Below are 25,404 nucleotides of genomic sequence, written 5' to 3' on the forward strand. Positions count from 1 at the left end.
GTCCCTACTTAATAGCTGACATCTCGGTTTTCTTATGCTGTCCCAGTTCACGCCGTTGTCCTGAAGAAATTATTAACAGCATCCTCTTTTTCTCTCAAAAGTGTCGTGAGCTTTGGAAGATATATTGTAAGGTCATCCTACATTTTGGGATAGGTATGTATTTAAGTTTTGTTTCAAGTGGAAAAGATGGTGGGTTATCAGGCAAAAACTATTTTTTCAGTTACAATAATAAGAACTGTGATAAGGAAAGTCAAAGAGAAGTCATAATTTTCAAAAATGGTGCTTCAGAGAGTTTTCTTTCTGTGGTACAAACCGGAATGTGTTTATCACAGCAAGCAGTGTTTTGGAAAACTTGTGAGAGGCTTGCTACATAATTTACATTTTAAGTGGTCAACCCTTGTTCGGTGGAATAAGGATGAGCAAGCTAAGAATGCTCAAGGGGAAAACGCATTACACATCACACATTTTTTTATGCTTTTGAAACCTTCTTCTCTTCTTTTTCTCACCTCACTTCCGGTTACTGGGTGGAACGCATCTTTCACAAAGAGGTGTGAATGAGAAGTCTAATAATACCCAGAACTGGAAGGAGCTGGCAGTTTGCTCCTCCTAAAATTGTGCAGCCATGTTAGGGTACAACAGAGAGAGATGCAAGGAGCTGGGAGGGAAAGCTCCCAGCTTTGTTACCATCAGCTGTGTCTACCTGAGCAGAAGAGACATGAGCCTGGTGTAAATGCCACATACTATCAAGCTGCGGCAGTGACACGGGGCCCTGGTGGGGAGCAGGAGACGGGACGCACACGTGGCTGACAAAGGCTGTCCTGAAGTGGAGAGCTGTCTGCACGCTCAGCAGCTGCAGCTGCGGCGCACGCTCACGGCTCCCGGGACGGGCCACTTAGCAGGTTCACACATCCTCACCCTGGAGAGGAATCTGTATTCTGGTCATTCCTCACGATACACATCACGCGTTCATCAACTCCTTCCCTTCTCCATTCTGTCGAAGGGCACAGGGCCGTAATAGTTGCAATGCAAAATGCTGCCACCTGGTACGCAGCTGAGAGAGAAAGTATAGCACAGTCCCCGAGGAGCTAGAAGGGACAAGGAAACAAAAGGCAGCTTAATGTTGCCTTTATCATTGTCTAGCTGTAGATAAACCAGGCTTTATAGGAAGTTACAAAGAAGAAGCTGGATCTTACTCTTTCAATTAAAGCACCATCAGGCCTCAACATTAAATAAAAGAAGTCTGTCAGACATGACACACTTTAATTTACACCTGGTTACTCTGAATGATGGCATGATTTATATTCAGCTCTAGGTCGTCTGTCTTTGACATTCTACCCACTCACATATTTGCATATTCAGAAGCTGTACAAGCACAAAAATATTAAAATGAAATCCACTATACGTTACAGTAGAATGACATGTAATTTATTCATATAACTGACAGTTAGGCAGTACCCAGACTTCATTTAAATAAGCAAGTGATCACACAAATGTCTAATAATACTAAAATTGATAGTCAGAAGGTATAAAATACCATGGGTATGAAATGCCATGGTAAATACTATTCAACAGACTACAATCATAATTCCAAACTAAATCATGGTTTTTAAAATGATTTTTAGCAGTTTTGGAATGAATTGATGTTTTTTCCCTTCCAAGCAATTTACTTTTTTCACTGATACAGGACAAGGTCATTATTTTCAAGAAATATTATAGAAGGACACAGCTTAGGTCCCTCTCTTGCAACACATTTTCTTGCAAATTGTTTTTTGATATAACCTCTTGACATTGAAAACAAACCAGTCAGCACTCAGTTCCCCAAGCAAAGATGCTTGGATCAGAACAGTGCCAGCGTGTAACTCTGAGTTCAGCAAGAGGCAGGCAGTGAAAAACCTTTTGCAGTTTTTGAAGTATGCATACTTCTTTTCTGAGGCTCCAAGCATCATAAACATATTTAGGTATCCAAGCCAGTGAAATTATGGGAATAAAATTATTTGGTATCCATATGACTATGACACAGTTACAGCTGGGGGAAGTTACAGTATAATTCTGCGGTTCTTCAAACAAAAACAGCACCTACCTAAATCTGCTTCTTGTAAGCCTTGTTACATTTTCACGAGGCACGGCTGTGTTTGCAGGAATGGTTTGGCTTATCATGTGTCTGTCTGTATTGTTTGAAAGTCATACACTTTAGTGGAGTGAGATCCAAGCATGAACCTGGCCTGAAGAGCTAGCAGCAGTAGTCATGAAACATATCAGTAAATTAAAAGGCTTTCACAGAACAAGATTCAGCTAAATCTCTTGCATACAAAATACAGCTAGAGAAATACAGTTCTTCAGTGCTGAATTATGAGGGGGAGGAGAACAGTCTAAAAAAATAGAAAACTCTCTCCATACCTGGGTGTCAAGGCAAATGTAACATTGCATAATGCCACAATATGAACGGTCACTGGATGACAGATACTCCAGAAACAGTGGTATCTGGGGATCTGGTAATTATGACCAAGAGGTGAAAATACTGTACCAGAAGGCATGCATACAATCACTGTGCATTCAGTGTGTGAGCTGGGACCTAAGCAGGATCTAACACGACAATGAGGCAGTGTTCTAGGGTATCCGTTAAAACCAGCGTGGGTGACTACATGTTGATTAAACCTTCTGAGGCAGCAAAGTGTGGGCACAACGCCATGTCTGGGTTCTGCAGCTGTCTTATGATCCTCTTGCGGAATTTCTCCCGCACACGATTGAATTCCATTATGTCCATGGGGTCCTCTTCAATCCAAAACTTATGAAACTCATGCATCAAATAGCCTGTTAGAAATAAGACAGTGATAAGAATGCAGGAGAAAAAAAAGTCCTTAATTACATTCAAAATCACTGAATGCTGAAAGAGATGTCAGACCAAATGACAGCAACCACGGAGCTCAAAGAAGAGAACAAAATGCAGCAAATATTACTGTTAAAGATTATTCTTTAAAACTAGTGCAGTAGAAGCTACCAATCTGCAAGACTTTTGCAATTGGTCCTGGAATTATTCTTACTCTTCCCAAGGAGGAAGACAAATCAGTTCTGCCATCTCTTGAATATGAATCACATCTAGAACATAATCCGAAAGGCCGACAGTGACTACTTCATCCTTCCCCTCCTGATTAAATTAAAATAATGGTCTGATTTTTCAAAATTACTCCACTCAGCTTTTTTTCTCTTGATATTTGATTTGAGTAAAGTTTTAAATTACTCTGACAAATCAAAAAAATGGCTTCTGACAGTGAGACAATAAAAATTGTAAATCAACTCTGAAAAACACAGACTGGTCATTAAACTACATGAAATCGTTAATAAGACCTTCTTGCTCTGAAGCATAATGTTGTATTCAAATACTTCTCTGTCTCAAAAGTGTTATCTATGAATGATCTGGATTGGAAACATTTTTGGAATAAATGTTAAGTATTTGAATCTATTCACTGTGTTCTGTCTCCCCACTGTGCACCCTCCCCCAACCACATTCAGAATTGAAATGTGAATAGTTTTTTAAAAAGACAATAATAGATATTTGTATGTAGTGAACCTATTACAAGCTCAAGTGTCTCATATATTAGAAGCAAAGCATTTAAGGAAATAATTCTAGTTTAAAAAATCGAACATTACAGAAGCTTTTCTTGGTTTTAGCATTAGAAGGAGCAGAATATAGGAACAAGGATTCTGAAGCTAGAAACCTGGTTTGAATCCTAGCTCTCCCACCTCCACAGGAAGGAGTGAGCAGCAGAAATGATAAGGGGCATGGGGAGAGAATTTGAGAACAAACATTCTCAATGCTAATAGTAAAAAAAAAAAAGAATACCATTTGTTTTTCTAGTAACTAGCTACTTATGAGAAAACCTTTAACATAGGTCTGTAAACATACATATTTAAAATCTTTACCATATCTCACTGTAATACAAAATTAGAAGTGACCTTCCTTCCCACCCCCAACACACTTCCAGATACTGGTCCACTTCCACAAACACACCTGGGTTTCTCATTCATTACACTGTTAAATATGCTTATACATTTTTAAGTATATGGTCTCTCTACAACTACAGGAAGAAAGGTAGTAAGGAGAGAGAAACTTATTTTACTTTTTTTGGGGGTTTGACCATTGCATTTTTTTAGGATTGAATTATCTTTGGGCCCTCCACACATATTAACTGATGTGACTGTTTTTAATATCTCTTGATGGGGACACACACCAACCCTCACTCACATGCCTCTGGGCCACACTCCAGGGCCCACTGCCACTGTTATGGGCACCTGATAACGTCAGGGAAGCCCCAGATCACAGGTATCAGCAATCCCAGGAGCTGTCCAGTCCATCTCTGCTCTATCTGGTGCTGGGAGTCCCAGAGGCAGCTTCCAGCCTTGAGCTCTTCTTGTGACAACACTGACATTAACCTGTCCCATGGATGAAGAACCTGATTCTTAAGGATTTTTCCTCACACTGGGCCAAAATCTGTTACCCTGTATTTCTTGGAACAAATTCAGTCCTTCTCCAACTCAGGTAACTGAAGTGTCTCTTATGCCCTGAGCTTCTCCGTTTTCCAGGTTAAGCATCCCTTTTGCTCCTCACCATTTTTCACGTGCCATGACTGGGAGTCTGTTTACTATTCTGCTGGATTTAGTGCACACCAAGAGGAAGTGGTTCCCTTTAATCTCAGTACCTTATTCAACCAAAAGAATTCAATCATCTGTCCATTTCAGTGACTGGGCAAACTCCTAAAGTATCCCACGAATGCTATGGGGTACGTTTTTAAAAATGCAGACCTCCCATCCCAGATTCAGCTGCAGTGCAGTAAGATGAATCTCAGGTCACTAAAATTTGAGAACCATTGCTCTAAAAGATGCCCTCTTTTTAAGTTCCCTTGGCTTTTTCCTAAATATTATATTTTTATGGTTTTAAGTGAAATCTATGACTACTTATAATTTCTTCTTGTGCTATATAAAATACATAATTTTCCTGACTTGGCCTCTCAGCTCAAATAAACACATCTGAGCTGTTTTGTATGTAGAGTCAGGCTTCTAATACTAATTCATAATACTATGAATTAAAATCATACATGATGAGTTAAAAGAATCTCATTATTATCTCATGAGTGATAAGGTCTTTACTCTTATTCACAATAATGAACAGGTGCTGTGAAAATTATCTTTTAATGAAGAATTGACTTTTGCATCATATGTATAAAAATACTCTTCTACAGTGTGCTTGTATGCTAGCAACTCACTCGAATGGTGATCTAGTGTGGTGCAGAGTGTTAAAAGAATGCAGATCCATTTGGTTTCCTCATTTTTCTACCTTACATGCAATTACAGAAAAACATTTTGAAAGGTTTAAAAGGTAGGCAAGAAAAAAAAAGGCAAGGATTAAGACTAGGGGTGGGGTGGTTAACAATCTGACACTATTCTCAGGATCCCTCCTCTCAAGGGTACAAAAGTGAAGCTGTAAAGCTTGCAGATTCTCTCTATCCTACCAGGAAGATACAGATTGTATAACATGATTTTAATCAAAATGCAGAAATGGTGGCTTGGCTTCCAGGGTACATTTATAATTATAATACTCCACTCATTTTTATAACATTACAGAGTGTTCATTTATCCACTTGGTCAGTTAACCAGTTGGCTCATCTGCCAGTTAACAAATATGCAGCAGATACAAGAAAAAGGTAGAGTTCCTGTGCTCCCCAATTCTCTTGTCTCTTGGGGAGAGACACCCAAGGAGACAATTTCAGCCAATGATTTAGTAGCTAAGGAAGCTAACAAGATGGCGTGGAAAGTAGAGGGAGGAAACAGAGGCCAGGCTATTGCTTATAGTCTCTTAATTCTTTGTGGAGTGGGTGGTGTAGATGTATCTTCATTTAACAGATGAGAACATGGGGCTTAGAAAAGATACTTGAAGAGCGTACAGTTACACCATATAGCTGGAAGCTGAAAGCGAGAACTCGAAATCAGCTGACTTTTCACCACTGTACCTGCTGCCTTTCTTAGTGTATTCTCTTTCCCTGGTTCTCAATCTTACTGAATAGTCCCTTCTTCTGAAGATCAAAGGAAAGATCATTCTTTTTCCTCTTCTGATCATTATACTTACCTTGTGCTCACTACACCTTACCTTACTTCATTTCAGTGGAACTGTATGTTCCGTGGGGCTTTAGATGGAATGTAATTTTTGTAGCATACTGCCTTGGCAGTGCAGTATTCACTGAGTAATACTATAAAGTCAGAATGATAGAGCCATTAGTTTCTTATATTTTTTCACCTAGATGAAATACCTGTTTAGAATACTAATTTGGCTTTCCATCCCAAGCCTGCAGTGTATTTGTTGTTGCTTGAATGTATCTTGGTTTTGCTTCACTGCATTCAGTTAATAGACAGCAGAGACATAAGCAAGGACACAGGTAATTGCAAGAATATTACAGAGGAAACGTGCAGAACTGATCATGTCTGATAGAGGAACAGTGAATTCGGGGCATGGTTTGCTTCCTCTGGAGAGGCATGAGTCCCTCTGCTTATACCCCAATTATTGGGGGATTGCTGCTCTTTCTAAAACCTGGTGAGGGCCTTGGGAAATAAGTAACCCTGTTGCATGCTACTCACCTGGGCTAGGGTTGTCTTGAAAGCATATCCATTCAGGGGCAAGGCTAAATTAAATTCTCCATGAGGAACTATACTTCCTTTCTTCCACAAAAGACATTATCCAATATTTTAGCTTCCCATCCGTCCATCCATCCATCCAGTCATCCAACAAATATTTAGTGAGTACTTACTCTGTATCAGGCTCTGTGCTGAGGTAGTGAATACAAACAACAAAATGCCTGTCTTTAAATGTCAATTCCTATGATTCTAATTTTGATTTTCTCCTGCCAAAGCTCCCACACTGTGTGGCTCTGATTTTCTCCTCAATGCTCATGAATCCCAAATCTGCCCTTGGAATTCCTCAGAGCTCCAGGGCCTTCCATTGGAATGTCTACTATTTAGCTACATGTGGATTTCCCAAAAGGAACTCACCCCCAGTATGCCTGAAACTAAAACTCATTCTATTTTCCCTCAAAACTGCTTCCCTGGCTTCCCTAAAAAGCATGGTAAATATAGAATAGGGTACATACAAGGGGTAGGGAAGCAAAGCAAGGGGACTTATTTATCTACTGTTGATGTTCTTTTTTTTTTTATTATGTTATGTTTATCACCATACATTACATCATTAGTTCTTGATGTAGTGTTCCATGATTCATTGTTTGTGTATAACACCTGGTGCTCCATGCAGTATGTGCCCTCTTTAATACCCATCACCAGGCTAACCTATCCCCCACCCACCTGCCCTCTAGAACCCTCCGTTTGTTTCTCAGAGTCCATAGTCTCTCATGGTTCCTCTCTCCCTCCGATTTCCCCTCCTTCATTTTTCCCTTCCTGCTATCTTCTTCTTCTTCTTCTTTTTTTTTCTAACATGTAATATATTATTTGTTTCAGAGGTACAGGTCTGTGATTCAACAGTCTTATACAATTCACAGCGCTCACCATAGCACATACCCTCCCCAGTGTCTATCACCCAGCCAACCCCATCCCTCCCACCCCACCCCCCACTCCAGCAACCCTCAGTTTGTTTCCTGAGATTAAGAATTCCTCATATCAGTGAGGTCATATGATACATGTCTTTCTCTGATTGACTTATTTCGCTCAGCATAATACCCTCCAGTTCCATCCACATCGTTGGAAATGGCAAGATTTCATTCCTTTTAATGGCTGCATAATATTCCATTGTATATATATACCACATCTTCTTAATCCATTCATCCGTCGATGGACATCTTGGCTCTTTCCACAGTTTGGCTATTGTGGACATTGCTGCTATAAACATCGGGGTGCGCGTACTGTTGATGTTCTTTCAAATGGTTTACAAAGCTCTTCAAGATAAGTGCCCCTCACCCACCCCTTCCCTGCTCTTATTATTGTCAGCTCTATCACCTGCCTCCTCAAACCCTATGCTCTGTTTCTTGAGTCCACCATGTTCTTTGTCTTGTGGCCTTTGCCTGTGCCACCCCTTGTGGCTGGACCACTCAGCCACCATTTCTTGATTTCCTGCCACTCATCCCTCAGGTCTCATGGAAAGTGGCACTTGCTTTGGGAAGTTTTCCTCGACTCCCAGATTGAGTGAGTTGTGGCAATCATAAGACTTTTCAGTTTTTAAAAACAGTACATTTACTTCCCAATTACAAAATTCTTTCACTATGTTTTAATTATTTTTTTAGATGCACAGAACCTGATCTGTAGTAAAACTTCAATATCTGTCAGAAGTGGTCAAAGTGAATATAATCATCTAGTTGTCAAAGTAGGAGCTATAATCACATATGTAAGGGACTTTAATTTTCCATTTTTAACAAGTTATAAGGTATATGTATTCTTAAATTTGCTCTTCATTTTTATCTTAAGTTATATATGCACATAGTTTAGAGTCTCATAGTTTAACAAGTCTTGTTACAAAAAAACACAAAACCAGCAGCACCTCCTGCCTTAATTATTGCTTCCTTAAAGGAACATATCAATTCTTGTGCTGATTCTTTTGATTATCGACCTCCATAGCTCTATATAACATGATTGCCATTGCTTGATTTTTTGGACTTCCTTTATAATAGAAGATGAAGATTTAGCTCCCTTTCACCCATTCCAACCATATTATCACATATTTTCTAACAATTTTCTTTGTGCTGTATTACCAACTGCCCTCTCTGTTTATTTGCTTAGTTTTCACCCACTGGACTCTAAGCTATGCCAGCATCTTTGCAGTGTATTCAAACAGTAGATATTCCATCAATTTCATATTCTTCCAAGAGCCTCTACCAGAGCCTTCCGACCTGCTAAAATCTAGATTTATTATTCTCATCCTGCTGCACAGATAGCACCTTGGGCTTTCCCTTCACCTTCATCCTTGAAGATTCTCTTCACTTGGTTCCTGTGATAGATTTCCTGCTCTCTGGACCCCACTTATTCCTTTCAGGATTACTCTCTTTATGAAAACATACCCTTCAGGATCTTCCTAATAATGGTACAAGGAGGTAAAATGTTTAAGACCTTGCATTTAAAAAATATCTTTATTGTTCTCTCACACTTAATTGGGAAGTTAGCCTGGGTATAGAAATCTAAATTGAAATCATATGCCCTTAGATTTTAAAAAATATTCTCTTAAATTTTTGAATACATTATTCCACTGTCTTCTAGAATACAATGTTGCTGTTGAGAATTCCAGTGTCCTCTTGATTCCCAATTCTTCATGTGGCAGCTTTGGAAACTTTTAGAATCATCTCTTTCTGATGTCATAAAATTTCATAGTGATACGGACCTTGGGTATGAATCTATTTTAATCTATTATGCTGGTGCTTACTAGTTTAAATATGAAAACTCATCCTTTAGTTCTGGAAATTTTTCTTGATTTACGTCTTTGAGTCCCTCCCTTTAGTGTCATTGTTCTTTTTCTGGAAATCCCATTTTTATATATGACTTCTAAAATGGTCCTTTAATATCTTGACCTTTATTTTCTATTTTTCATCTATACTTTTTGTTCTACTTTATGGGAGTATTTTCAGCTTTATCTTCTAATCCTTTTTGGTGTTTAATTTTTGCTATTTGATTTTTAATTTCTAAGAGCACTCTTTTGTCTTCTGAATGTTCTTTCTGTAGCACCTTGTTCTTGTTTCATAATTACAATTTCTTTTCTTAATTCCTTGGGGATACTAATGATACATAGTTTTGAAGTTTTTCTCTCCCTGCATAGTTTCTATTTCCTTCTAGTGGCTTTATTTCTGCTTGTTTGGACTCTGTTTCATGCTTGAGGCTTTCATTACTGTTCTTGTTATCTAGTACTGCTTATGAAATTATTCCAAAATCCAGTGGCTTAAAACAACCATTTTAAGAGGGCGCCTGGGTGGCTCAGTTGGTTAAGCGACTGCCTTCAGCTCAGGTCATGATCCTGGAGTCCCTGGATCGAGTGCCGCATCGGGCTCCCTGCTCAGCGGGGAGCCTGCTTCTCCCTCTGACCCTCCCCCCTCTCATGTGCTTTCTCTCTCATTCTCTCTCTCTCAAATAAATAAATAAAATCTTTAAAAACAAAAAACAAAAAAAAACACAACCATTTTAATACACTCATGAATTCAGTGGATTAGGAATTCAGAAAGGGCATAGGAGGGATCATTCCACAATGTCTGGAGTCTCAACTGGAGTCTCCACTCAATGTCTGAAGACCTGAAGGGTGTGGTGACTTGATAGCTGGTGGCACGAATCACTTGGAGGTATCTTCACTCACATGTTTGTGGGGACACTAGCTATCAGCTGAGACCTCATCTGGAACTGTCAGTGAAATCACCTACATATGGCTATGCCATATGTCCTAGACTTCCTCACAGCATGTAGAGATCAGATCCGTTACATGGGGCTCATGCCTTCAAAAGCAGCTCGGTCCCTGAGAACCAGGCAAAAACCTCTTCTAGCATAGTTTTGGAAGGCACATAGTGTCAATTCTGCTATATTCTACTGGTCAGCCAACTGGTCAGCCCAGATTCAAGGGGTAAGAGGAACAAATAAACCCTAGCTCTTAATGGAAGGAGTGTCAAAGAATTTGAGGACATGTTTTTAACTAAGACATCTGATAATCCTTGGCTGTCTTAATATTTTTTACTAAATAAAAAGCCAGGGACTAAAAGCTTATTGGAAGCTCTGGGCATGTAAGTAGGGCTTTTTGAGAGTGAGCATGACTGTAGAGTGCTATGGCTGGGTTGTTTCACTGGGGAAACCCAGAGGCCAGCATCTTCAGCTGTTTTCTGTCGGGTTGCTCCGATAACCCAGAGAAGGCCCTGTCAGCCTCGTGACTGGCTGCCAAAGTTAGAGGAATGGGGAAGGAGAAGCCGCCTGCATGACTCAGTGCCCATCATCACTTTCAGTGTGGTTTGCCAGCAGCTGTACCTGATTCTCATCAGACCAGAGACACTTTATTTTTAACTCTCTAGAGAATAATCCACCAGCCTCTCCTGGGGGGCAGGGAAGGACAGAAGCTGTGTCCTAGGGAAGGGGATTTGGGCCTCTAAGAGTTTCTTAACATATTTTCAAGCAGTCTTGCTGTTTTTGATCCTGCCTTCACCCCTATTTCCAGAGACACCTAATGCTGCCAATTCCTGAACCTTCTGGGAGGTCCCATGGAATAAATCAGGATGCTTCTTACTTTTCCACACTACCTATTTGGGATTTGCTTCCTCAGGACTACTAAATCAGTTATCACATCACCTGTTTTTCAGCTTCCAAAATGAGGTTTTTCCTGCCTTGTTCCTGATTTTTCCTGTCCTTGTGGGTTTATGCTTTCTTGGAAAAATCCTTTTACGTTAACTTTAGTGAAGTTTCAAAAGGAGCATAATGCATGCATTAATTATGCCATCTCTAACCACAAGTCCTGATTAAGCAGACACTAAAAAAGACAAAACCCTAGATAACATAATCACTATTAATTTAGGAGTTTAGATAAAAGAAATTGCTGTTAACTCTGTCACATTGTAAAAATGAAGTGGGGAACAGTATTCCCCAGAGTGGATTTGGGATGAACAGCTGTGTCTTAACCATAGAGTGGCAGACCTGCTCAGCAAATTAACAGAAGAGAAGAGCTGAAAAAGTTTAAAAGAGAAGAGAAACTTGGAAATTTTCTCAGAAAATTTCTAAGAAAGCCTGGGTACAAGGCCCTCAGAGCAGTAAGCATGGTTTAAATGGTTTAAATGACATTTCTCCTTTAAATTGCCTGGATTGCTTAGTGACTTGGAACATCTTTCCACGGTCCTCCAAACCAGTGTGTGTCTGGCCCACAAGGGTCACAATGGCATTCAGATTTTAGGATTCTGTCTCTAAGAACAGAAAACACTGTCCCAGGACTCTGTCATATAGTCTCGGTTTTTATCTTCTGAAGCCTCAGTGTAACTGCAAACCCCACGGATGCCCCTCATTAGTACTTCCTTCTGTAGAGGTACTAGTGGTGGCAGGGAGATAATGCCATTGAGCTCCACCACCATCAGCACCACCCGCTACACCAACATCTCCTCTTTCTAATGTTCACTGAGCACTAACTAGGGAGCGAGCTAGTTAGAACTTTTTACCCATGATCTCACTTTATCTTCATAGCAACTCTATGAGGAAAGGACTCATCTTATACCTGACATAACCAAGGCTTAGAAAGGTTGGTAAACATAGATCTGGGAATCAACTCGGGCTGTCTTCTGAACCTGCACTCTCAAGTGCTATGCCATGCTGCATCAGAGGGAGAGAGATACCCAGACCAGAAGTTGATAGAGTGGATATTATGCAAGAGCTGGGAAAGAGAAAAATCCACAATGCCTGAAAATATTACTCGAGGTTTCTGAATGAGAAAACAACAACAAAATCAAAACCAAAGGGGAAGTTCAAAGATCCCAAAGCAGCCAAATTGCAAAGATCTCTCAGCTTTGCCCCTTGCATAGAATGTTCCATAGTAACTGTATTGATAATTCAGCAACAGGATACTTACAGAATGTTTGCTGGAAATGAGACAGTGTTGGAGCTTCTGGGGCGATGTTGTAGAAGTGAGTTTTTAGAGCTCCGCTCACCAGTAGATTATATGCCAGATCAGTTATATTGATGCCCACAATTGCAAATGAGTACCTGCAAAGTGCAAACCACAAAACCAACTGCATGTCACATAAGCATTTAAAAATAATCTGATTTTTAAATTGCTGCTAAATTATCAGAGTGGCAGGTTGCCATTCCCTTTCTACCCAGTCTTTACCCTGAATGTTGTAACTTACTAGAAAATGCCAGTAATGTAACCAAGGGAATTAAGAGTCCATATGCTTTGATTTGGTAATTCTATTTCCAAATATATGAGAGAAAAAAAAATCAGAAACAAAGAGCTTTATATTCAAGGATACTCATTATAGCATTATTTATAATGGCAAAGACATGGGAACTATTCAGATATTCTAAAAAAAGATGACTGGTGAAATAAATTATGGCAATCTCATATTACAGCCAACAAATACTGTATTCCTAAAGACTATTTAAGTTGGAAACATTATGTATGAAACAAGCTACGTTTTATTACATGCTCACACATGTGCACAAAAAGAGGGCAAGAATGAAGTGCCATCAAATATTACTATGCTATGTTAGAGGAATAATATAGGGGTGATTTTTTTTGTTTCCTTTCCTGTATTTTCTATATTTTCCATAATAAGTCATATATTACTTTTAAAATGAGGCAAAATTTAAGTATCTTGACACTCAGGGTATATTTCCTAGTTCCTTTTCTACATGGCTACCAAAAATTAAATGGAGGGGCGCCTGGGTGGCTCAGTTGTTAAGCGTCTGCCTTCGGCTCAGGTCATGATCCCAGGGTCCTGGGATCGAGCCCCACGTCGGGCTCCCTGTTCGGAGGGAAGCCTGCTTCTCCCTCCCCCACTCCCCCTGCTTGTGCTCCTGCTCTTGCTATTTCTCTCTCTCTCTGTCAAATAAATAAATAAAAATATTTAAAAAACAAAAAACAAAAAAACAAAAATTAAATGGAATTGAGGTCTTAAGTCTGTGGGTAATATAAATCCAGCACATAAAAAAAAGGAGTCTCCATTCAGAAATATTTTTGAATGAAATGGGGCATTAAAAAAAAACTAATAAAGTAAATGTATAATCTAATAGCCTGATACTTGATAAAAATCCTTAAAAAAAACCCTACCAGATACGCTTATTATTTATTTATTTATATTATTATTATTTTTAAAATATTTTATTTATTTATTTGACAGAGAGAGACACAGTGAGAGAGGGAACACAAGCAGGGAGAGTGGGAGAAGGAGAAGCCGGCTTCCCATGGAGCAGGGAGCCTGATGCGGGACTCGATCCCAGGACCCTGGGATCATGACCTGAGCGGAAGGCAGGCACTTAACGGCTCAGCCACCCAGGCGCCCCTACACTTATATTTTTTTTTAAGTAGGCTCCACACCCAGCATGGAGCACAATGCAGGGCCTGAACTCATAACCCTGAGATCGAGACCAGAGCTGAGATCAAGAGTCGGATGCCTAACCAACTAAGCCACCCTACCCTGCCAAATATAATTCATTTAGATGATTTCTGAAAATCATTTTCATATAGTTATAACTTTGTAAAGATTGTCAGTTGGTCAAAGGCAAAGTAGTACCATAGAATCACCCAAATAAATCCAAAAACTTATGGTTCTTTTAAAAGTTCAACTGGATTGGGCGCCTGGGTGGCTCAGTTGGTTAAGCGACTGCCTTCAGCTCAGGTCATGATCCTCGAGTCCCGGGATCAAGTCCTGCATTGGGCTCCCTGCTCGGCAGGGAGTCTGCTTCTCCCTCTGACCTTCCCCCCTCTCATGCTCTCTTTCTATCTCATTGTCTCTCAAATGAATAAATAAAATCTTAAAAGAAAAAAAAGTTCAACTGGATTATATATTTCCATTAGGACATTTTTCATCTTTGTCATCTTTTACAGTGTTCTTAGGACATTTTTTTTTCCTGGTTCTGGTTCTGATTGACAGCCTTTATATATGAAATCCCACACTCACCCAATTGCTTTATCCATCCTTTTCTTCTCCCATTCTGCTTTGCTGAATTTGCTGAATGAATGAATAAAGAAATAAGATTTAATCTCTAATTGGTACTTTTCTCTTTTAATGTTTATATTAAAACTATTGACTAGATGCAGAGATGTCTGTAACTCAGTTCTCAAACACTAATCAATTTAAATTTTATCAATTAAAAATCCATAGTAAAATTTATGTGGAGCTCAGAAATGGGATTATTTAAAGCCCTGCTACTTATCCCTTATTCCCTTTAGTGCAGCAGTGAGAGACAGTCCTTAAGGTGAAACACTAAAGTACTTTTTTATGAAATCATTGATTATCAAACAATACTTTCTCCATGGGGTATGTCTCTTCTAACCAGATGCTCCCTTGCTCTCTCATAATTCCCCACTGCATCTCCTTTGGTTTTATTTCCTGGCATTTATCCTATTCATTCTTATTTGTGATGTCTGGCTCACCGTAGGTGCCAAATTGAATAAAGTAGTGAACTAGTGAAAGGAATGAAGGCAGGGAGGGAGGAAGGAAGGATATATAGGTTTTAAAAACTCTGTTTTCACAAGTCCTATGGCATTTCCTCTGTCTAAGCTAAGACAGCTAAACCACAGCAGTTCCATTTTGATCCATTTTATAATTTGAGCTTCTGAATAAGAGTTGTAGAAAGGGGTCTATCATAGAAGTATTCTGAAAATACTGCCTTGCATTCTTTTACTTTGTGGACTTGCAAGTCCTTCCCATTCTCCCCCGCTCCATACTGTCAATGTTTTGTAAACAGAAACCATGTTCCACTCCTCTCTGTGGCTAATGTAATCTTCATTTTACACTAAAAAATGTGGTTAGCATTTGAACTAAATAACATTTTAAAATTACTGTTACGAACATTTAGCTTCCATCTAACTAGGGTTCTCTATAATATGTTGCACACGCTACATTAAAAGACACCCATGTGATACACACAGCACACGACCACAAAAACATGATACAAAATTGGTATTTAACTATATGTACTTTCCACTCTGTAAATGACTAGTTGTAATTCAAAGTAACTGCCTTTCATTCATGTTAAAATATGCCACCTCTTTTTAAGGTGTAACTGCCTACAAACCAGCCAACCAACCAGCCAAAAAGGCATTAGATTTTTACTTAGAAGACTCATATCTGAACTAAACTGAGTTAGGGATGAAATTTAAGAAACTTTAAATAAACAGATTTATAAGCATCTATTTTCTCTTAACAAAGCTTTAAAAATACATAGTGTCTCCGTATTTAAGTGAAGTCTTTTTCTGCATTGGAAATAAAAGAAAAGGCCAAATGACCTCCACTCATTTAACCACTTACAGGATATCCTGGACCAAATAGAATGAATCCCTTTCTTCAAGAAACACACAACAGTAACAACAACAAACTTGTTGCAAAATTCTCTTAGACTTGAATGTACTTAGGTCCCTCAGGCTACTCTAGGACGTAACAGATGGAGGTTTACAAGAGCAATACAGCAATGTATAATGCTTGCTGTTGGGTAGACAGGAGAGTTTCCTTAGCATACACTGCTGCTCAACACCTGAAGTATTCGGGGCCTGACAACCTACGCTGCTAGCGCAAGTGGTCAGTATGTACTTATTTTAGGCATTGGTGAAGGATAGTAGCATTTTCAAAACATTCCGATTTGTGTTTACTAACATTTACCATCAATATGAAGTGATTAATATTTGACGTTCAAATACTACTCAATTTTATGGTGGCTTGAGGAACACAGCATGGTGGCTTTATCTACAGATAAAGCCCCGCACACACACACATGGTAGTCTCTTCTTAAATAAGAGTATTCACACATAAACTATCAAATATATCCTCTCTGATGGTTGACACAAGAAATAAAACTACAAAGCCTAGCTTTGAGAATGGCTCACAGCTAAAATTTATCATCCTATAATGATTAATCAAAAAAATATTCACTTCCCAATGACCATGGAGGATTCATGTGTTTTTCTGATGTTCTTCCAGGAATACCTGAGTATAGACACTGACTCCCCAGACAATTTTAATTGGAGGAAGTTCAGAGTCTCTACATCACAGAAATATGCAATTCAGAAAATGCAGTTAAAAATTAAATTAAAATAGCTTGATTTTAACCAGGTTTTATATATATATACATATATATATGTATATATATCTGTATCTATCTCAAGAAAGAGCTAAATGATTTTACTGTTTTTCTCAAATAAAAAGGTAAAAAAATGAAAATATAATCTTATAAATAAAAGATTATAAATACAAATTTAGAAAGTATAGTGTAATTTAATGAACCTTAGCCAAATGAAGCTTGAATAATAGTAAGGTGGCGGGAGCAAAGTTAACCTGTTTCTGAATTTTGAGAATGGTATGATAAAATTTGGGGTTGATTTATTAAATATGAACACTAACAAGGAACTTGGCATGCTGAGGAGAAAAAAGTGATACAAAAGCATGACTGCAAAATGGCAGAACTCCTTATATACAATAACTACGATTTTTAATAATGAAATTAGAAATATATAGTAGAAGAGAAAAATTGCTCTATGCAACAAAACTTCCAAATGAAATGTCCCGCTCTGGGGAGTAGATGAGGTCAGAGCATGTGTGGTGACGTGTTCAGCCATTAGGTGAAGTGCTCAACATGGTTCTCTGATCAGGTACAGCCGTGACTGTAGAAAAGCTCTTTGATATTTTCTGTTAGGTTGGTCTAATCTGGTTTTCCTTCACTAAAACACAACCTAAATATAATGAAGTATAATAGATAAAAAGTTGGGAAATGTTTTTTGAAAAATTTTCAAGAATTTATATTTCTGTAAAAATTCTTACCCATACTGATTCTAAAATGAAATAAAAGCAACAAAACACAAAAGCAAATAAGAAATACCTTATTTCCTCTTTAGTGATATCCCTTCATGTAATCAGTTAAAGAAAAAAAAATTTAGGAAGTTAAATGAAAATGCAAAATATTTAGAATCTAGATTTTTATCAAGGAAAATAAAAAAGCCTCAGCATTCTGGATTTTCTCAGTTGGCCCCTGACTTCATAGCTCCCGTTCTCCCCTCTGTCCCCCCATCGTGCTCTTCTGTCTCTGAAATCTTTCTTTCAGGCTCTGCCTTTCTCCTTCTGTGCCCACCTCCTTAATCCTCTGGACACCAGCGATGTTATCAGTCCCTTTAAATACTCATCTCACTTGAACGGTGCCACTTTACATCCTGAATCCTGTCATAAGTACCTGGAAGTTTTAACCCTCTTATTCAGTATTTGTCCAAAGTGCTCATTTGAAAGAGTTTTAAGCCTCACTTCTGGTGGGTTGATGCTCCTGAGAATCTCACTCACATATCTGTGGAGGAGAAGTTCCTCTGAGCTAAGCCATAAGCCTAATCCATCTTTTATTTTTAGTAATTACCTGCATTTTGGATGAAGAGAGTCAGAGAGGACCTGCTGAGCTGCTACAGCGTCCCTTTCTGCAAAATACCTGCAGTTGGGGGAAAAGAAAACCACAGCTCCATACCTGTTGGATGCATTCATTTTAATCCAGTTTCAGGCCATTTTGCATTCAGAGGTAGACACCAGCAGAAGACTCCCACTTGTTTCAGCTCTTCCAGAGAACAGACGGCTTTTCATAATAGGATTTTCCAAATATAATGACAGTATAATAGGGAAGTTGTAAAACCCACACAGATTTAGGAATGTATCGAGTGGGTTTGAAATTTTATCTTTTTATTTTAAAGATTTTTATTTATTTATTTGACAGAGAGAGAAAGAGCAGGCGAGCACAAGTGGGGGGGGAGCAGCAGAGGCAGAGGGAGAGGGAGACTCCCCGCTGAGCAGGGAGCCTGATGTGGGACTCGATCCCAGGACCCCAGGATCATGACCTGAGCTGAAGGCAGATGCTTAACCAACTGAGCCACCCAGGTGCCACAGGTTTGAAATTTTAATTATGAACTTTGCCATTCCCCAGGGAGCTAAGGATATTTGTAGTTAGAAGGGTTATAGATGAGGGGGCAGGATGAGGCCCCTCAGAAGGCAGAAGCAGCCTGGATGAAGGGACATACCGAGGGGCTGTGACAGTCAAGGGACAGAGAGAGGAAGAGAGTAGAGGAGGTGAGAGATGATGCACTTCAAGTGCATTTTTCTTGGAGAGTATTCATGGGTATTTGAATTCTGGATGAATGGAAAATACGGTGCTAAAAGCAAAATTCTACCCTGGGGAAAAAGGGCAATAAAATTTCTTAAAAAATACAGTTACATACCTTATAAAATACATCACAAAAAGTATTTCATAAAGACAGTAACAAAATAAAACATTAGCATATGTTATTTAATTTGACGTGTATATATTTCCCACATAAATCTGAAGCATGAAACAAGCTCTTGAATTTTCTCAGAAAATTTCAAACCATAGTCAACAGTTTGAATATACATGTCCATGATTATTAATGAAACTGAGTCTCTTTTCATACTTTTATTGGCCATCTAGAAAACCTGGATGTCTTTTGTGTCTTATCTGTTCATATTTTTTGGTCTAGCATATCTAAAAATGTCTTCAAACAAATAAGACAAATAACCCTATAGAGAATAATATACTGGATGGGGATCCTTTATCATTTATGTGAGTGTCAGACTTGGCTTGTCTTTTCACTTTATTTATGATGGCTTATCTTACAGAAATTTTTAATGTGTGAAATGTATTGATTTTTGTCTTATAACTTGTGCTTTTTTTTCTTTGTGTCTTTAAGGGATCCCTCCCTACATATCTGAAAAGATTTTCTCCCAAAAGTTGTAAAGACTTGTTTTTGACATTCCATTTGTGAAACTGAGATTGAGACAGAGGTAGAGATTTTTTTTTCTCAGCTCTACTTATTCAAAAGCTCATCCTTTATCCACTTATTTGTCACAGTATCTTTGTCCTCAAAATTTACTTTTTATTCATTCATGTTATGTAATGTGGTATTTACAACATTTCATAAAAGAATAGGTGATTATTAAGTGTCCCAAATTTAAAATAAAGGCAAACATCTAGAGGAAAAATGGGGTGCATCCAAAATGACTAAGGCTTAGTTTCTTTTATTTTTATTTTTTTAAAGATTTTATTTATTTATTTGTCAGAGAGAGAGAGAGAAAGAGCGCACAAGCAGGGGGAGCAGCAGGCCAAGGGAGAAGCTGGCTCCCTGCTGAGCAAGGAGCCCTATGTGGGGCTCGATCCCAGGACCCTGATCATGACCTGAGCTGAAGGCAGACATGTAACTGGCTCAGCTGCCCAGGCATCCCAGGCTTCGTTTCTTTTTAAAATACATAGCTATCTTGGGGCGCCTGGGTGGCTCAGTCAGTTAAGCGGCTGCCTTCGGCTCAGGTCATGATCCCAGGGTCCTGGGATCAAGCCCCGCATTGGGCTCCTTGCTCAGCAGGCAGCCTGCTTCTCCCTCTGCCTCTGCCTGCCGCTCCCCCTGCTTGTGCTCTCTCTTTCACTATCTCTCTCTCTGTGTCAAATAAAAATAAATAAAATCTTTAAAAAAAAAAATACATAGCTATCCTAACTAATAGGATGGTGTCAAATCGCAGAGAACCACTGAAAAGGACTCCCTTTGGCTTGAAAAATAGTGACTCCATATGAATTAATTTAAACATGAAGGAAAGAATGAGCGCACAGTTATTTGAATCATGATGAACATATAAGAACCATGAATTAAAAATGGTATTTAAGGGGCGCCTGGGTGGCTCAGTTGGTTAAGCGTCTGCCTTTGGCTCAGGTCATGATCCCAGGGTCCTGGGATCGAGTCCCTCATCGGGCTCCCTGCTCAGCTGGGGAACCTGCTTCTCCCTCTCCCTTTGCCCCTCCCCCTGCTTGTGTGCTCTCTCTCTCTCTCTGTCAAACAAATAAATAAAATAAAGAGGTAAGGGCCTAATTGTTTAAAAAAATGGTATTTAAAAAATAAAGTAAAAAAAAATTTTTTTTTGGTCACTAACGAGGGACCTTAGGGCACTAACTCCTCACTTTGATAATTGGCAACTACATGGAAAAATCAAGCATCTGTCCTGCCTGTATGTTAGAGAAAGTAAATAACCATAGTTGATGAAGGAAACCAAGTCTTTACAGAATTCCAGCCAACAATTGTGGGAGGAATCACAGAATTGGAAAAGCACTTTTTGTGCAATTAATTAACTGGTCCAGCAAAGATCACTGAAGGATGAAATGGTTAGATAAAAGGCTGATGGGGGACTTTGCAATGGAGCCATCAGGCTGTGATACCTCCCATCCCTCTCAGCACAGGACTGAGAAGGGGACACGGCAGGCCACCCTCAGTGTCAACCTGAACCTACTCATGCCTTTCTGAATACCTCCAATTTTCAGAAAATCCAGAGCATGGGACATTTTAGAGGATAGCTGACCTGGGGTCTTGCACAAGTTTATGACATTGGGGAGGGGGCAAAAGGAGAAGGCAGACAGGGAGAGACATAATAACTAAGTGCAATATGTAGATATTTGAATGGAACTGGATTGGAAGAAACCAGCCATAAGAAGACATTTTTGAGAGAGCTGGGAAATTTTAATATGGACTGGATACAGATGACACCAAGGAATCACTGTAATTTTGTTAGATGTGATAGTGGCACTGTGGTTAATACAAGGTAATATTGATTTTTTTAGAGCTACATATTGAAATGTGAGGACGAAATGACAAACAGTAAAGGACTTCATTAACACACTTCTGCCAAAAAAAATAAGCGTTGCAGATGTTTCAAAATCTTGATAATTATTGAACTTGGACAGTATAAGGGGGTTCTTTACAGTCTTCTATTTGTTTTTGTATCTACTTAAATTTTTTCGTAATACGAAATTAAAAATTAAAACATTTGAGATCTGCTTATAAAACAATAAAGTTTGCCAAAGAAAAGGGAGAGGTAGTACCTTTTTAAAATTTAGGAACCTGAGTTATCTCTCAGAGGACTTTCAGAGGACTTCACTGTTTTCTTGGAGCTTTCTGCCAAGTGGCTTTTGGAACTAGTAACTCAGCGGTCATTTCCATGTGACTAGGACATCACTTTTTAATACTCAACCCTTCTCCATTTTACTTACTGCAAATTGTATAGGCCCAGAAGTCCCATTCCTCGAAAATCTGTTTTAGGATCATCACCTTGGAAACCAATTTCACACCACTGCTTAGAAATCCGAGATTCCAATGGAGTATTGGGCTTCAAGAATTTCCATAACTGGAAGATAAGACAGAAAGTTAGCCTGTTGGTGTAAACACAAACGCTCTTTCCTGTGGTAGATTTTGTAAACTACATTATTAGGAGGAGTTTTACAAAGCTGAATATAGATTTGATCATATTTCAACGATTTGGACAGCCGTTCTCACAGTATGGTCTGAAGATTCCCTAGAGGGACTCCAAGACCTTCTCAGAGGGCCTGGGAGGTAAAAACTATTTCATAATAAAACTAGGAGGTTATTTGCCTTTTCCCTCTCATCTTCTCATGAGTATATAGTGGAATTTTCCAGAGGCTGTGTGACATGTGATAATGTCATTACTCTGGAGGCTATGGAATGTGTACTTGTATATTTTAGTGTTTTACATCTTTCTGTTTTAATTTCTAATAAAAATATAACTGCATAATCTCCCACAAAAGGTCCTCAAAAATATGTAAGAGAATGAAGGTAAGGGGTGAACAAGGAAAAATTTGAGGCCATGTATTATTTTTACAGCATTATTAACAAAAAGAAAAGTGGGCTGACTTGAGTTTCATTTCTCACCTGTAGCAGAGGTGAGAATAAACAAGCATCATATAGCTGGATAAAGGAGGATCACTGATGTTCATGGATAAATAAACCTCAAAATATATTATCATTTTTAAAAGTTACCTAAAAGAATTTTAATTCCAATCAGTATATATTAATTGACAAATACAAACTGCAAATACTATGCTCTTCACTGCCTAAGGAGCTGGTTCTATTTTCCTGAGTTTTCTATAGAAAGACAGATTCAGCACATACTATTACTTGAGAAAGAGTGAGACCCAGAGCTGCATAAATATATAATGCTCAAACTAGTCTTTCAAATAAATAGAGATGGGCATATAAGCAAATTTACTTTTTAGACTATTAATAATATATCTTTATTATAGACAGGGACAAATACAAATGTAAAATTTTCTTATTTCAGACATAATTCAACTTCTAAATTGTTTATTCTATGATGTATGGATTTTAAATCTTACAGAGAATAGTAATACAGAAACAGCTTGCTTTATAGTGAATTGTCATATCTGACACAATATAGAACATAACATTCAGTGACAGGAAACACTAACCAAAAAAAAAAAAAAAAGATACAATTCGAAGGATACAATATGTTAGTGGCTCAACAGGTAAATGCAGTCTGAAGGGTGAGAGAAAAAATTCAGAGGGAAGAAAGTAAATCTGTCATGCTTGAAAGCAAAATAGCAAACATGAGTATAAGAAATTTCTTTTTCTATTATGCATATGAGAATTTGCCAGTGCTCTACATTGGGACAGAAAATGTTTGAGTTCAACAGAGGAGCAATAAAAAAATGAGAGAAAAGGCCTCTTTTATCAGATAAAGGGCTAGTATCTGAAATCTATAAAGAATTTATCAAACTCAACACCCAAAGAACAAATAACCCAATCAAGAAATGGGCAGAAGACATGAACAGACATTTTTCTAGAGAAGACATCCAAATGGCCAACAGACACATGAAAAAGTGCTCAACATCACTCGGCATCAGGGAAATCCAAATCAAAACTTCAATGAGATACCACCTCGCACCAGTCAGAATGTCTAAAATTAACAAGCCAGGAAATGACAGATGTTGGCGAGGATGCGGAGAAAGAGGAACACTCCTGCACTGTTGGTGGGAATGCAAGCTGGAGCAGCTGCCCTGGAAAACAGTACGGAGGTTCCTCACAAAGTTGAAAATAGAGCTACTGTACGACCCAGCAATTACACTAGTGGGTATTTACCCCAAAGATACAAATGTAGTGATTGGAAGGGGCACATGCACCCCAACGTTTATAGCAGCAATGTCCACAATAGCCAAACTATGGGAAAGAGCAAGATGTCCATCAAGAGATGAATGGATAAAGAAGATGTGATACACACACACACACACACACACATACACACAGGAATATTATGCAGCCATCAAAAGGAATGAAATCTTGCCATTTGCCATGACGTGGATGGAACGAGAGGGTATTATGCTAAGCAAAATAAGTCAACCAGAGAAAGACGATTATCATGTGATCTCACTGATATGAGGAATTCTTAATCTCAGGAAACAAACTGAGGGTTGCTAGAGTGGTGGGGGGTGGGAGGGATGGGGTGGCTGGGTGATAGACATTGGGGAGGGTATGTGCTCTGGTGAGTGCTGTGAATTGTGTAAGACTGATGAATCACAGACCTGTACCTTTGAAACAAATAATACATTATATGTTAAAAAAGAAAAAAAAAAAAGTAGGAAGGGAAAAATGAAGGGGGGGAAATCGGAGGGGGAGAGGAACCATGAGAGATTATGGACTCTGAGAAACAAACTGAGGGTTCTAGAGGTTCTGGGTTAGCCCGGTGATGGGTATTAAAGAGGGCACATGGGCGCCTGGGTGGCTCAGTTGGTTAAGTGACTGCCTTCGGCTCAGGTCATGATCCTGGAGTCCCTGGATCGAGTCCCGCATCGGGCTCCCCGCTCGGCGGGGAGTCTGCTTCTCCCTGTGACCTTCCCCCCTCTCATGTGCTCTCACTCTCTCAAATAAATGAATAAATAAAATCTTTAAAAAAAAAAGAGGGCACGTAATTGGAGAACTGGGTGTTATACACAAATGATAAATCATGGAACACTACATCAAAAACTAATGATGTAATGTATGGTGATTAACATAAAAATTTTTTTTTAAAATGTTAAAAACAAAAAGAGGGCACGTATTGAATGGAACACTGGATGTTACACGCAAACAATGAATCATGGAACACTACATCAAAAACTAATGATGTAATGTATGGTGATTAACGTAACATAATAAAATAAAATTAAAAAATAAAAAATAAAAATTCTTTAGGAACTGATTTGGTTACTGCCACGATGAAAAACAAACAAGAACGAAAGGAAACAGTTGGTAAAGCTCATCACACTCATTTGGTCAATAATTCGAAGGAATCTCAGGGCCTCACACAGTGGAGTGAAATGGCAAAAGCAAACACTTCATTTCTATAGGTAGCTTATAAACCTCATTCATTAGGGGAATACTTTAGGGGAGTAGAAGTTTGAATAATGCTTAAAAAAGAAATCCATTTAAGTAATTTCATGTATCATGACAGACTAGACCAATGGCTAAAAAGTGTTCTTAATTAAGATCTTAATCCTATCTGCTTTAATAAGGGCCACTTTCTCAGAAAATGAAAGTCGATTATGCTAAAGTATTTCTGTGAAGGGCTACCATGTGTATATTTCCTTTAAGAATGAGCTACTGGGGGCGCCTGGGTGGCTCAGTCGGTTAAGCGGCTGCCTTTGGCTCAGGTCATGATCCCGGGGTCCTGGGATAGAGTCCCGCATCGGGCTCCCTGCTCAGTGGAGAGTCTGCTTCTCCCTTTCCGTCTGCCTGCCTCTCTGCTTACTTGTGCTATCTCTCTGTCAAATAAATAAATAAAATCTAAAAAATAAAATAGGGGGGAAAGTTTAAAAAAAAAAAAAGAATGAGCTACTGGATTCTCTCCTGATAGGCTCTTCTCTGAAAAAGTAAGGGGAGCAGGCAGG

At 38.8% G+C, this 25,404-nt stretch overlaps 1 protein-coding gene across 1 annotated transcript in view; it reads right to left on the reverse strand.

Annotated features, from left to right (window-relative positions):
- Window positions 1–1,420: 1,420 nt before the first annotated feature.
- ELMOD1 (ELMO domain containing 1) overlaps window positions 1,421–25,404 on the reverse strand; it is a 67,842-nt gene continuing 43,858 nt past the window's right edge. Inside the window, exons 7-11 of the mRNA XM_054512324.2 lie at window positions 21,718–21,851; window positions 18,046–18,114; window positions 14,610–14,660; window positions 12,560–12,693; window positions 1,421–2,811 (exon numbers count right to left, since the gene is read on the reverse strand). Of these exons, the coding sequence (XP_054368299.1) occupies window positions 2,639–2,811; window positions 12,560–12,693; window positions 14,610–14,660; window positions 18,046–18,114; window positions 21,718–21,851 (561 nt within the window). The 3' untranslated portion in view covers window positions 1,421–2,638. The remainder of the gene's footprint in view (window positions 2,812–12,559; window positions 12,694–14,609; window positions 14,661–18,045; window positions 18,115–21,717; window positions 21,852–25,404) is intronic.

Source organism: Mirounga angustirostris, unplaced genomic scaffold (genome assembly GCF_029215605.1).
Source record: "Mirounga angustirostris isolate CCGP_5_RB_7025 unplaced genomic scaffold, mMirAng1.0.hap1 SCAF_13, whole genome shotgun sequence".
Classification (NCBI taxonomy): domain Eukaryota; kingdom Metazoa; phylum Chordata; class Mammalia; order Carnivora; family Phocidae; genus Mirounga; species Mirounga angustirostris.